The 14,529-nt window shown below is 38.9% G+C and overlaps 1 protein-coding gene across 1 annotated transcript; it reads right to left on the reverse strand.

Moving 5' to 3' along the window:
* On the reverse strand, window positions 1-9,882 carry hyal6 (hyaluronoglucosaminidase 6). The gene is made up of 4 exons (XM_026174773.1): window positions 9,751-9,882; window positions 3,556-4,509; window positions 3,108-3,197; window positions 1-1,118 (listed from the first exon to the last, which is right to left on the reverse strand). Exons 2-4 carry the CDS (start codon window positions 4,474-4,476, stop codon window positions 630-632), a joined length of 1,500 nt encoding a protein of 499 aa, XP_026030558.1. The 5' UTR covers window positions 4,477-4,509; window positions 9,751-9,882; the 3' UTR covers window positions 1-629.
* Between the last annotated feature and the right edge of the window lie 4,647 nt (window positions 9,883-14,529).

Here is a 14,529-nt window from a genome sequence, read left to right on the forward strand (position 1 = left end):
GAGAGAAACTTTATTTTGTTGCGAGAACTTGTATCAAAATATGGAGTTAGTGACAATAAAGTTCCTGAAAACCAGCAACTTAAATTCATCATACAGAAAAAGTTTAAGCCCAATCCACTGAATTTAGAAAAGCCTATATGGATTACAGAATTTTTATATTTCTCTCCTCCCAGATTGTCATCATTTTCCCTTCAAATGGAAAGTAAGAGCACCTTGAGGCAACATTTTTGTGGTTTGGGATTATATAAATCAAACTGAATTGAAATGAATGCTGGTCAGCAGCCAACAGTCAGGTAAAACTAAAAACAAAGACCAAAAAACAAAAACTCAAAAATATTGTTTAGTGGGAACATTATGGGAATCTAAATTTGCAATTTGTGACATAAATAAAACCGCAATGTACATTTTTCCTGAACTGAACTTTAACACAGAGACAAACATTGTTGCCTGGATCAGACCACGATCAGACTGAGTTTTGCATTTATAGGCCAAATCTGAGAATTTCTCATTCTTTCAATACAAACAGTTTTCTTCAACTAGGGGACATTGGCATGAACTGTGGCTGATCACACTTGTGGTCTGGCAAAGACTTTACAGCAATTCTCTGGTCCTAAATAAAATCTTTGTGTCTACAATATGAGAGACTTGATAATCAAACAAAGTCCCAGGAATATGATGACACATAGACAGAAGAAATGGAGTGACAGGAGGAGCAGGATGTCTCCCAGCAGATTGATCCCCTGAGGGCGAAGTACCGGCACAGTGGGTTGGAGTGGGGGAGGAAGAGGAAGAGGTGGCATAGTCTGAGGTACCTCACAGTAAACACCTGTCCAGCCCTGGTAGCACTGGCAGGTAAACTTTTGCTTCATATCCAGGATGTCGTGGTTGTTTAGGTGGCCACTGATGTGAAAGCGAGGGCCGCTGGGAGCTGAGTTGTGGTGGATGTGGAAGAAGCGTGGGTTCAGGTGTAGGTAAGTGTCTGAGTCCAGGCTCTTACGGATGCATCTACCGTTCTTTTTGCACAATGCTTTGCTGCACAGCTTAGCTGCTGATGTGACATTGATGACATAATGTCCCAGAGGACCATTGATGTACTTCTTCACCGTTAGGCAGTTTCTCTAGGGGAGGAAGGAGAAATTCTAAGTCAAACGTATAAGACATTTATTAGAATAATATATTGTATTTAATTTTCAACAGCATTGTCAACACCATTAGCTTTTTTATTCCCTACTTTAAAGACATTTTCTTGTGCTGAACTGTCATAAAATATAAAGGCTAAGAACTAGAAAAGCACTAATAAATTATGCCCTCCAATGACTAATATACTGCTTTAAAGTTTGGAGGTGATCCAATGAAAACTAAAGCATTTGATTAATTTGAATAACCCTGACCTTTGACCTATGACCTTGAAGCATTACATAGTAAAATGGAGTATTTTATTATGTTTACCACTGTAATTTATAGACAAACATGCAGCCAGAAACAGAGTGAAACCGAAAGAAGCTCATTTCAAATCATTTCCCCTCTGTCTTATGAAAACGGTATTATTATGGGGCTCACCTCTAAATGCGCATGAGGACAGAGTGAAGAGTTTTAGGACAGTGCCAAAGTTTTGGCAGTGCAATAGGAGCATTGAGCCATCTGTGCAAAGTGCTGATTAGTCACTGATTCTGATAACGTGACTGGTTAAAATATTCTCCTCCTGAAAGTGAGACTCTTGCAAATACATATACCATAAGGCCAGCCACAAAATTACTCTTCATAACTTTCAGTCACAAAACTGACACTGAGCCTCGTTATGTTAACATCTAAAGAAGTCTTTTGGCTACTGCAGACATTAGTAAATCTGGGCCCAAATGGGCCTTCTTTAAAATACCAGCCTTGTGAAGGGATGTTTTCACAGGGTGTTTTTGTTTATAAGACCTCCATAAAACAACAGGGTTAGAACACACTCTGGCATGTTTGGCAGTCCATCGTCTTGTAGTTTCAATATAGCTAACATCAAGGCATCACATTGGAGACTAGTGTAAGGTCTTTGTTTCTGTGTTTTCAGACAGTAAAGGAACTGCACAGAAATTAGTGTGATTTTTTTTTCTGTTTTTTGCATGTACCACAGTGATTTTGAGTGGTGGTGGGCACTGCAGACTTTTCTTATGTTTTTCCCCCCTTTGGGTTGCAATGTAAATTGTCATGCACTTGAGCTTTGACATGTGGTGTTTGCTTTTTAAATATATTCCTTGCAGTGCTTCTCGTGTCTTTTATATGTTAGGCCACTGTAGTGCAGCACAATTAGTTTTATTTTAGCAATTAACTTATTTTAGAAGGAAGTTCTTTTTTATTGTTTTATTTGGTGCAGCTTTTGCACATCAAGACTTTAGCTCATTTTGAAAATGGTGGCAGTAAAATGTCTCAAAGGTTGGGACAGAGACATGTTTACCACTGTGTGGTATCTCTCCTTTAAATAAAAGTCTGTGATTTTTGGGGATCTCTAGAGACCAGTTGCTGGTTATGTTCACACATGGCTTCTTCTTTGCATTATAGAGCTTTAACCTACATTTTTGAATGGCATCCTCATTACCATCATCAATCCCAGCCAATCTACCTTAACTCTTCTATCCCTCTGCTGACGGTGGCCTCTAGAGGGTTTTCATAAAGTCGTCCTTCTGATGGTCGCCTTCATTACCATTGTCAGCCTTCAGTAATGGACACACAGGGCCTTTGTTGGCACCATCAGTACAGCCAACCCTCCTGAACTCCATCTCTGGCACTGCCCATCTGGTCAGCCTCCTGAAGTGGCCTGTCTTCTCCCCTGACCTCTTGGCCCAGCCACCGAACTTTGTCTCCTCTGCTCACCTCCTGACTGATCCGGTGGCCGATGAACTATTTCATCCTTGCCGTGGGCCAAACAGTCAGCCGCTGAATTGCTTCATCCCTGCCCCAGGCCACCTCCCAGCCCCCAGAACTACCTGATGGCAGCCATCAAATTCAAAATGAGCAAATATTTTTCTTATGATAAATTTTTCTTTTTTTTTTATTTACATTTTACACAGCTCCTCAAATTTGTTTAAATCTGTGTTTCTATTTTTGTCTGTATGTCTAGCAGTTACCTGTGATTGAGCATACTCTGAGGATCCCCAAAGGACGACACCTGATGCTCCCAAGGCAGCGCTTTCCCCAATAGTATGAATCAGGTCACTCTTAAAGAAAAGGACAGGTGTATATTTTGCCAGTAAACACTGTTAACACTTCAATTTATGATGCCTTTAAAGAGATCCAGGAATTCTTTATATCCACCATTGCACAATCTATTAATTTTCTCTTGTCTACAACCATCTTTGTGGTAAATACTAGGATATGTTAACATCAAAAGAGCAAAGCAAAGCAGGGATAATTGTGAAGTGGATCATAAGGAAAAATGGTCCCCCAAACATTGCAAAATATTGCAGTATGTTGTATATAGCTTAATTATTAGGCCAATAGACACTTTTTTGCTTTTTAAATGTGTCCAGTTGGCACACACACCATGAAGGTGTAATTAAAGAGCTTAAGGCCTACCTCTGACAGAACTACAAAGGTGTAGGCATAGAATGGTCGGGAGTAGACAAACACAGGCAATGTGAAATCCGCACGTGCAATGGATGCAATCCTCATAGCTTCCTTGACTCGATAATGGACAAACTTGACTGTGTTAGAGGAGGACTTTAGCTCATAGTCTAGGTAGATGGATGGATAGAGGGCTGTGCTCTCCTTCCAGAGCCATATCAGATGGTCATTGCGAACATGTTCAACATTTGGACATTCCCCAGTGTAATGTTGTGGATGTTGTTTGTAGCCATAGTTGTAGCAGTCTGGAAACAGATAAAACCCCCACAGTCCACCTGGTCTGCGACCTTGAGCCAGTGCCAAGGTCAGATTCATGAAAGCTTGTCCAGCTCTCTCAAAGCCTTCCTTCGCTTCCTTTTCAACTTTGCTCTCTGGCCAATTTGGGTGAAGTTTTCGGATCTGTTCCCTGGACCTTTTGCGGTAGATGTCTTTAGAGCCCCAGTTTCTGACCCACTGAGGCCTCCAGTTCTCCCAGTCAATGACGCCTAAACCTCGGAAATCTTTGTGGGGGATCAACTTGTCAATGTCAGCCCGGGCTTTTCCAAGATGTTTGGAGATGCTTTGGTTCTGCGGCAGGCCACCATTTATTGGGATCCCAGAGTTCGAGTAGTATGGGTAGTATCCCAGACGGCTGTGGTAGAAGATGGTGACATTTGGTCCACTTAGAGTTTCATTGAGGTTTGCTACAATATCAAAAATGCTAAGGTCCAAGTCCACCTTGAATCGAAGCCGACATGACTCAGTGGGAGCATTCCAGACTACAACAAAAGGCTTATGAGGTATCAGAGGTGGTTGGGTTGGTTTGGTCTGGTCACCATCAACTATGCAAACCCATAAGACCAGCAGCAGGAGATGGCGTGCCATTAGCACCATGGCCCTTGATTCCTCAAAGAACAATTAGTAGTCCTGCACAGAGAGAGAGAGCAGATATTACATTTTCAGAGGGAAAATAAATGCATTATGAGCTTCAATGAGCAGGAACAATCATGAAGCACATAAGTGATGAGCACTGAAGTGAATGCTCTAAATTCCCCAATAATGCAAGAAACAAAGCTACCTTGTTCTGCAAAGAGCAATGGAGTGAATATTGGTGCAAATGACGAGAGAGAGAGGGGCTGGTAAAACCACACACTTTTTAAACATTAAAACCACCAATATGAGATAGTTTGAGGAAAGTCTGTGGTGAATTAGCAAAGTGTCCCTTAAAAAAAAATTGCAGAAAGAAATCAGAAAAGCCACAGTAATATTTTGTCATGAATTTAAAACATAGTTAAATTTAGTAGAAAGTTGTTAGTGCTTCTGGAGGCAGTGAACAACTTCTAAATGTGGATATCATCTTTTCATAAATTAACTTAAATACCTAAAAACTTAACTGTTATTTACTACTGCATGGCTCAAACACACCAACCACAAAATGCAGACATACCTGTGAGTCATGGTGCAGGGGACAGTCGCATATTCTAAAGGTAAAACTAGCAACAAGCTTGATTTATAGTCACTCCAATGGCTGTATGCATGCCAACTGTGACATCACCATTTATGCTGGTATTGGAAGGCAATTTGCTGCATGCTTCTTGTGAATGAAAGAGATCGCCACTGAGTAAATTAATGATGAAATAAATTAAAGTACTTACAAGAAGAATTGAAATATGTTCAGTTGATGTGCCTTATTATTCATTCACTCTTCTATAGGATTATGGTCATTTAAAAACTACTTTTTAAAGTATTAAACACTGATCTTTAAAATGTTTTATATTTTTAAAAAAAATTGTATTAGAAATTTCATTATAAAGACCTCGAAGTACACTTTGCAAGTCCTCCTTTTTGCATTAAGTAGTTCAACCCGTTGTGGTCTCTGCTAACACAATGATGGTCATCAACCCAGCAACTCTCCTCACCCATCGTATCATAGATTTGCTACATGAAGGAAAATGAAGCACAATCCAAAGGGTTTAACAATAAATATAACTCAACAAACTCAAAACACAACATGCATATTATTTTAGTTAACATTTAGAAGTTTTGATACTGCACATGCTTACATTGATGCTTTCCCACTAGCCAACCAAATTAAATATTTATACATGTTGATGGTAAAACGCATAGACTTCAGTCAAAGCATAAGAATGTTTTAACAGAAATGATTGCAGTGAAATTAAACATTTAAATAGTGCTTATTTAAACTGCAAAATAGTAAAAGTGAATCAAAATAGGTTTCATGAACTCAAAAATGTAACAGGAACTCATATTTAACTTAACAGTTTAAAAACTATATAATGCCTTTAAGTAAATATCGTACAAATATGACAAAGCTTGAAAATAGGTTGTCTGATATTTGCCTTTTCATAATCTTTTCAGTAGTGTCAGAATGAGACACTTACTTACTAAATTCTACAAAGCATGTTTGTTTTAAATCTACAGTAGAAACCCCATTGTATATATAGTCATGCACACATGCAGTAGGACAGGCAAACTCTTGTTTAGCCTTTTTCAAACTAAGACTGTTATTTTCTTCGATCACTGTTCTCTACAGCTTTTTATGTTACACCATCATCCACTAATTGCTCTTGGAACCCCTCACAAGCAAGTAATCATATTTCATTTTTTCCAGAGTTAGGGTAAAGACATTGTGGCCAGTCTCTTAGGAAACATGGGTACTGAGGTTGTCTCCAAGAACGCATGGAAAATCTCCCATCATTCTTTTTTCAGGACTGTAACCAGAGCAGGGGAGCAGGAAACCACTGGTGGGCTGAGGCTTCTCTGATCATTTCTGCTTTACATTCATCTAAGAAAGCCCTGGATTGTTCACCAATGATTTTAATGGCACAAGAAGTGTATGATTTCAGTAGTTTTGGATCAGTAAGTTGAGAACTGCAGAAGAATGTGGACGAGAAAAAGGCAGTTACAGTCACAAATAAGTTCTTGAAAGATTATCAGAAGGTTTCCTCCCACTCAGATTAAAATGCATTTCTTTAGGCAGTGTGTTTTGCACCAGCTTCAATATCCTGCAGACTGAATGTTTTTTTCTGGTGATGCTAATCCAAGACAAGCAGAGTGTGGTGAAGGCGCTCAGGCTGGTCTCCAAACCACTGAAAGCAGGAACCCCTGGAAACATGGTGAATTCAGACCACAAGAAAGACCCCCCAAGTACAAGATCTGAGTATAAACATCCACATGAGATTCAATTTTATGTTTCATCACAGATGAATGCAATGGAACTGTGAGTGAGACGCAACTGAATTCATCTGGTCCAGACTGGAACAGGAAGTAAACTGTTGTTGTCATGTGTCATGATTAACAGTTGGTTGATCCACCCCTTTGATCTAGATCAAAATATCTAAACAGCTATAAACTAACTATAACTCCTGGATATTTGGTATTAAATTTTGGTCAAAACTTGATTAGGCACAAAATGGATCCAAGTTTACTTTGTATATTTTTTCATTTTTAGGGAAACAAACTGCTTTGAAACGTGATTTAGTCACTGGTTATCACTTAGGTGATCTCTCATTTCATCCAGTTTCATCAACAGGTTGTTCACTTCATTATTTGTCTTTGTTATCAACTAATCACGTTCCCACTGGCCTCATCTCAGAACTCATTCTGGGTTCATAGCTTTAAATATTAACATATTCAACTCTACTAATGACCTCACTAAAGATCTTTTTTTTTAAAACATTAGCATTATTATCCTTAATGTGTTTAATACACCCACCAATATTGGTTTTCAAAGCATTATTTAAAGGTTTAAATCATAATGTTGAGCATATCTGCATTCTGAAGTTAGCCCTGTGCTTTGATAAGTAAAGTAAATAAAGTGTATTTATATAGCAACGTTTCACAGACAGATGTGACAAAGTGCTTCACACGAGAGGTAACGAAGCACAACACAATCATAAATGCATCATAAAAGCACTGGTCTAATTAAAAGCTTTTTGAAATAAAATGTCTTTAGCTGCTTTTTGAAGGTCTATGAATTAATGACCTCAGTGTACAAAAAGAGGTGTATATATATATATGAATCAAATCAGCAATATAGTGAGGGGCCTGTCCATGTAATGTCCATGTAAAATTTTAAAATGAAATCTAGATCTGATTGGGAGCCAGTGTAGCAACTTTAAAGCAGAAGTTATATGATTTCCTCTGTTTGAGCGAGTCAGTAGTCTCGCTGCAGAGTTTTGGAGAAAAATAAAATAAATTTAAAAAGCAGATTCTTACTATCCGTTTTAAGTTTCGCTCCCAGGAAAAGCTTAATCACAAATAACAACTAAATTACTGAGGCTACGCTTCTGCAAGAGACCTAAATCACCCGGTTGCTGTTTAATGTCAGGCATTGAACTGTCCGGTGCAATAATCAAGGTTTCAGTTTTGTCTGGCTTTAGCTGTAAGTAGCTGTTGTTCAACCATTGCTTAATGTTTTTTAAGCAGTCAATCAAAGCGGAGAGTTGGTAATCTTCAGAAGCAGTATGGCTGAATATCATCAGCCAAAGGATGATAAGAAACATCAAGAAACTGCTGTATTATCTGGCCTAAAGGAAGAATGTATATTAAAAACAGAATAACTCCCAGCACCAAGCCTGTAGGAACTCCAGCACCATTCAGACATAATCTGATTTGCAGACACACTAAAACTCCTATCAAAGTAGACCAAGAGTGAGAAGGGGGGGCCTCACTAGCAGAACAAGAAGGAGGCTTTGCGGAAATTTAGGCATTGATCTTTAATCTTATCAACTAAAAATTGAAGAAAAGACACACCAATACTGCACTGGGGCACGCAGTAAGCACAAAAAGCGAAACACCATATCGATGCATGTAATGTTTGACCCATCACTACCTGAAATGTTAGCAAGCAAGCAAGCAAAAGTCCTTTTCTGATGCAGATAATGCATTGCTGTGACAAAAAAAATCATGTGACTAATGACAATGTCATGCGGAGGAGAGAATCATATCTTGTCTTAGGTGTTGTTTGTGTGTTTACATTGTTTGGCTCGTTATCATCCACTGTACTAAAAAGCAGAATAAGAGCCACTTTAAGAAAAAAAATTAATTTGGGTCATTTTGAAAATAAAGTCGAAATTTCAAGATTTCATTCAAAATACTATTTTGAGAAAAAAGTCAAAATACTATTGTTTTGTCCTGTAATGTTAGATATCAAACTGCACCACTAGAGACTGGTGCCGTAAAAAAGAAGAAAATGTTGTCCAGCAAAAGTCACGATTGCAAACTGATAAACATACATGTAATTTCCTGCTGCATTCAGTGATGTAAGTTTATGTGCCTTGTTCATTAAAAGGCACTTGTTCCTTGCTGAGGACTTGTTTGATTATCAGCCCCCAATACAACCACTTTGAGAATAAAATAACTATATGATAAATAATGGAGCCCTGAAATAGAGAAACCTGATTTAAAAGTGATACATGTCACTGAATAAAATACACACTAATGAACTTACTTTAGAACACATTTTAGTATACTTCAGTGCTAAATCATATACCTGTTACTTCCGATTTTTACTGAGAAAGTTCACTGGGAAATATATCCTATAATCTTTGTAAACAACAAAATGCAAATGCTTAACCTGCAGAGCAATGATATTAAAGTGAGGCTAAGCAAATTTTGTCCAAATGGAGTGTACTTGCAATAAACCGTTTCTTTCTTGTGAATATTTTAAATAAGTAGTTGCAAAAATGTTTCTTCCATCTCTGTTGTCATGCTGTGTGATGTTAGCATTGCTGGAAGCTTGAGGCAAAATCATATGTTCAGTAATATCTTAGCCTAACATTGTCAATCTGGCAAATTGTCAAATGAGTTGCCCAAAACTTGTGACAACCCAATACCTACATATGATATAGACATTTTTAACTGTTATTGAATGATGAGTCTTTTTGTCTTTTCACACTGGGACAACGGCAAAGGACAGTAGCTCACTGCCAGGCACAGTCACAACTTCTCACAGTCTCGGTTAAGGGCAACTAACGATTTTCCACCGTTTTGCTTTTTAATGGCCACTAACTACCAAGCAAAACTTCCCACTATTAGCAACTATGGAAATACTGATTCCTTGTCTAGTATCTGCTATTTATCGTTTGATGAGGTAAAACAGTTTAAAGAAGCTATAATAGCAATTTTCTTGAACAGATTACATACCTTCCCCTTCTTTACTGAATGTGCTTCAAATTAAGACCTGTTGGTGGATGACTGCCTCCTCTCTTGGTGTTGTAAAACTCAGAAAATCTCCATCTGATAAGCTGTGAATGATCTCTTTGTCTCTGCACCCAATTCTTTTGGGTCCCTGGGGTGATATCAGGGCAGAAATGCCCGAGTATTGTTTTGTTGTCCCCTCCTCCAACGTTACTCAATACTCACAAAGCCATCTTCATAAAGAAAGTCTTTAATAAATGCAACATATTGACAACAGTTAGGATTAATTCATGGAGGGTTTTGTTTTGAGAATTTCCTTAAATGACCAGATTTTAGATTTTAAGAAACGTTTTAATGTGAAGAAGAGAACACTTTAGAGCAACAGATGGTCAGAGCATCTCCATGACCATGTTCATTTACTCAGTCATGATCAGAGGTGGAGAGTAACAAAGTACATACCCTTGATTAATGTATTGTAGTAGAATTTTTAAATATCTGTGTTTTACTTGATTATTTTTCCTTTTTCCTTTTAATCCTTACATTTTCACACCAATATCTGGACTTTCTACTCTTCACAATTTCCAAACAAGCTTGTTGCTTTTGGTTTAAGACATTTGAGGGGAGTCATTTTTTCAAGTCAATGCATGCCTTTATACAATCAAACTTTGAACCTAAACAGTAATACATGAAAGGCAGGAGGTTCTCATACACAAAGAGATGAAAGATGCAAAGTCACGTAGTTTATGCATAATTTTGTCACGGTCCGTCGGTCCTCAAAGTGTGAGCTGCCATTTTTTTTGCACTGTTGTTGCTCCCTATTCTCCACTTCCTCCTTTCCCAGTCTCTGTGTGTGTGTGTGTGTGTGTGTGTGTGTGTGTGTGTGTGTGTGTGTGTGTGTGTGTACCAGGTTTGGTGCATTGTCAGGATGTGGCCTGTTTCCCAGTGTGCCTTAGTTTTCTTGATGGCACTACTGCGAGGAAGAGCCTTAAAATGGGGACCCAAACATCCATGTCTCATGAAGAATTCTTAAACAAATTCTGGAATGTGTTTGATAAAGGCTCTAATCCATACTCAGCGACTCACAGGCTATTTTATTTAAAGCAATGTAAGAGGAGTGTTGAGGATTAATCACTCAACTTTTGGATTCTGGCTGAAGAGACAGGTTGGGAGGAAAAGGGCCTCTGAGGTGTTTTTCTGTACTTTTTAAATAATGAACTAAAGAGAGAATTAGCAGCTAAAGAATTACCTGCTTCCCTTGATGCTCTAATTTCCATGTTTGTACACATAGGTGGCCATATGCACCACCCTAAGGGAGTCCAGCTCTGTTCCCATAACATTACTGGCCTTTGCAGATCAGTTTATTAGTGAGGATAAAACAGGAGTAACACATTTCCTTCTCTGTGTACCAGTTAAAAGTCTTGCAGCAGCATTTTGGACCAGCAGAAGATGTGACAAGGATGACTGGCTAATACCAAAGTATAACAAGTTACAGTAATCCAGTCGAGTTGTAATAAAAGGATGGAATACTGTTCTGAGATCATTTTTTGACAAGATGGGTTAAATTTTGGCCAGTTACCTATGCTGAAAAACCTGGATTTCACTACTGCTCTCACTTGACTGTCAAACCAAAAATCACTATCCATTTTAAAACCCAAATGGTGACAGTGGCCTTTCCATACTGTGCTAGAGGGCCAGTGTCCACATGAAAATAGCCCACCAGTGACACCTGGCCGAATAGACAGAACCTCTGTCTTATTTTCATTAAAATTTTAAAAAACTAAAAGTCAACCAAGTTTTCACTTCCCCAAAGACAGTCTTTTAGCACTTGAATGGAGTAGTAATTTTTCTCTTTTAGAGGCATATAAACCTGCATCTCATTTGCATATAAATAGAAAGCAGTTTTGTGCCTCCTAAAAATAGAGCCAAGGGGCAAGCGATATAGGGGGGAAAGCAGAGGTCCAAGTATTGATCCCTGTGGTACGCCACACAAGACTAGAGCTGAGGAGGATCTGAAATCCAAGAAGACTGACACAAAAAGTTTTCTTAGACCTAAACCACTGCAGAACAGTGCTACAAATGCCTACACAGTGTTCCAAGTGAGATAGTAAAATATTGTGATGCACCATGTCAAAGGCAGCTGTTAAGTCCCTGAGAACGAAGACCACATGATCTCGTACATCTGTAGCCAGGAGGATGTCATTAACAACCCCAAGTATAAGATTCTGTGTTATGCAGAGATTTAAAACCCATCCATCTTTTTCCAGTTATCTGGGGCCAGGTGGTGGGGGCAGCAGCCTAAGCAGAGAAGCCCAGACCTTCCTCTCACCAGCCATCAACCGCCATCCTCCAGCTTGTACGGGGGAACACCAAGGAGTTCCCAGGGCAGCCGTGAGACATAACCACTCCAGCGAGTCCTGGACCTGCCCTAGGTCTGCCCTGGGGCCTACCATCATTTGGGACATACCTGGAACACCTCACTCAGGTGCCCAGGACGTATCCTGTAAGGTGCCCGAAACACCTCAACAGGTTGCTTTTGATGTGGAGGAGCAGCGGCTCTACTCTGAGCCCCTCCCAGATGGACGAGCTCCTCGCCCGATCTCTAAGGGAGAGGCCAGCCACCCTTCAGAGGAAGCTCATTTCTGCAGCTTGTATCCGCAATCTCGTTCTTTCGGTCCCTACCCACAGCTCGTGATCATAGGTGATAGTTGGGGGATGATCGACCAGTAAATTGAGAGTGTTGCTTTTACACTCAGCTCTCTCTTTATTACGATGGAGCAGTTCAGCGTCCGCATCGCTGCGGCTGCAGCACCAATCTAGCTGTCAATTTCCTGCGCCCTTCTCCCATCACTCTTGAACAAGAAGTGATGGTTTTAGATGTGTCCTTGATCCAACGCAGCTGATTTAAATGGCTAAATTACCTCCTCAACATGTCTTGAAGTTCTCCAGAGGCCTGGTAATGAACTCATCATGTGATTCAGGTGTGTTGACCCAGGGTGATATCTAAAACCTGCAGGACTCCGGCCCTCGAGGCCTGGAATTGCCCACCTCTGCTCTACAATGCTTCTTTTCCCACCATCAACCAAGGAAGAGAAAAGCATGAGAAGATCACCATCTAGTGGCCATTAGGGTACTTTAGCAATACCATATAGGTGGCAGTAAAGTAAAAAGAAAAAAAACAACAAACAAAAAAAATCCCAGCTATTTAATAATAAAATTGTAAGTACAACAATATGATTACCGAAATGTACTGAACGTGCAAAAAAAATTCGATAGCTTTGCAATAAAATGTTTAGGTAAACTATTATAAATTCATATGATATGATATTGATAGTATTACACGAATCCTAATAGTGTAAATACAAAACAAACAGTGAAAAAAAGTATAACCATCTTGGTTTTACATCATCCCTTGTGCTAGAAATCTCTTCTGCCTCTATTTAGCAAGAACAACTTTCCACCCCCAACCCTCTCCACCATCTGTTGAAACTAAGATAAACTAATCAGCTTTTTAAATAACATTTTAAGCAAACAAGACTTTTTTACAGGATAAAATCCTTGGTCCCAAAAATGACTACCAAAGTTTTCAATTACTGAGATCCTGCTTCATGAGAACATCGTAGATTGTCGGTGCTGCTTCTTTGAAACTTGTGACCTTTGCTCAGTGTTTTATACTGCAGAATGTAGGAGCAGCTGGTCTCCAGATTAGTGTTGGTGTTAATTCCACTGATGTACTTGCTGCATGAAGACAGGTCCTGCATGAGACTGTCTGTCCATTTGTCACCTCAGCATTCACAAACTTCAACATTTTATTTGTTTACTATTAAAATATATTTTAGGTTAATTTGATTGTCACAGCAGAGCATTAACATTGTGCTTCTTGATATCAACATGTCTTATACAATGAACAGCCAACACATTATGCTTCTGGACTGGTCTTCTATAAAACCTTAAAAGGCACCTTGTTGTGTCTGGCACTAATATGTTAGCAGATCAAGTTTTGAAACTTGAGTGTATAAGATGTCACTTATCATTGTAGGCTCTGTTGGTAGTTGTTCACCACTACTGACTGGAATAATAAGGACTGCGGATATGTGCCATTCTGGGCATTTTGCAGAACACCAGAAGAGTGGAAACAGTAGAAAAGCAGAAAAATGGTTAGTGGTCAGGTCACGGAATCAGGTTTAAGTACTTAATTAGACAACTATAAAGATGTAACCTGTAAAAATAATGTCATAGGGAATTATCATAGAGAATTGAGCCTTTTACCACATTATTTTGGTCTCCCAAAATCTATTTCTCAATGTCTGCAGTGCTTATGGTGGTTAGAAAGTTCCTGGTTAAGAAAGCAGTAAATCAAGTCTATTTTACTATGTTTAAACACACATAGTAGGCTACATACTGCATACTGTACACATTATAATATGTACAAGATAAAGTAGAATATGTATAATATAAAAATAAATTTTATATCTGGATTAGCACAAGAATATAATGTTATTTTACAATCCAGTCGGTTTAATTTCAGGCAAATGATAATGATAAAGCTAATTGTTTCCTTACAGAGAATTTTCTTCATACTTCCACGCTCTACATCTTCTGGCATCCCCCTGCCCCCCACCCTTCTCCCTCTGCAGAGCTGCATTTCTGCTGCCGCATGGGATGAACCGTTTTTGTTTTCAGCGACATTTTATTCTTACCACGGAAAATATATATATAGTTCAACAGTTTTACAGTGTTTAATGTGTCACATCTTTCGGCTTTTCTGCCCATGTTATCTGTATTATA

This window comes from Astatotilapia calliptera, chromosome 7 (genome assembly GCF_900246225.1).
Source record: "Astatotilapia calliptera chromosome 7, fAstCal1.2, whole genome shotgun sequence".
Lineage (NCBI taxonomy): Eukaryota > Metazoa > Chordata > Actinopteri > Cichliformes > Cichlidae > Astatotilapia > Astatotilapia calliptera.

Excerpts from the sequence above, each read along its gene's own strand:
- hyal6 (XM_026174773.1), bottom strand. The coding sequence starts at position 4,476 with ATGGTGCTAATGGCACGCCATCTCCTGCTGCTGGTCTTATGGGTTTGC. Across the intron at positions 3,198-3,555 it reads CCTTTGTAGTTCTGTCAGAG|AGTGACCTGATTCATACTAT; the intron begins GTAGGCCTTAAG and ends CTTTTCTTTAAG. Across the intron at positions 1,119-3,107 it reads CAGAGTATGCTCAATCACAG|AGAAACTGCCTAACGGTGAA; the intron begins GTAACTGCTAGA and ends TTCCTCCCCTAG.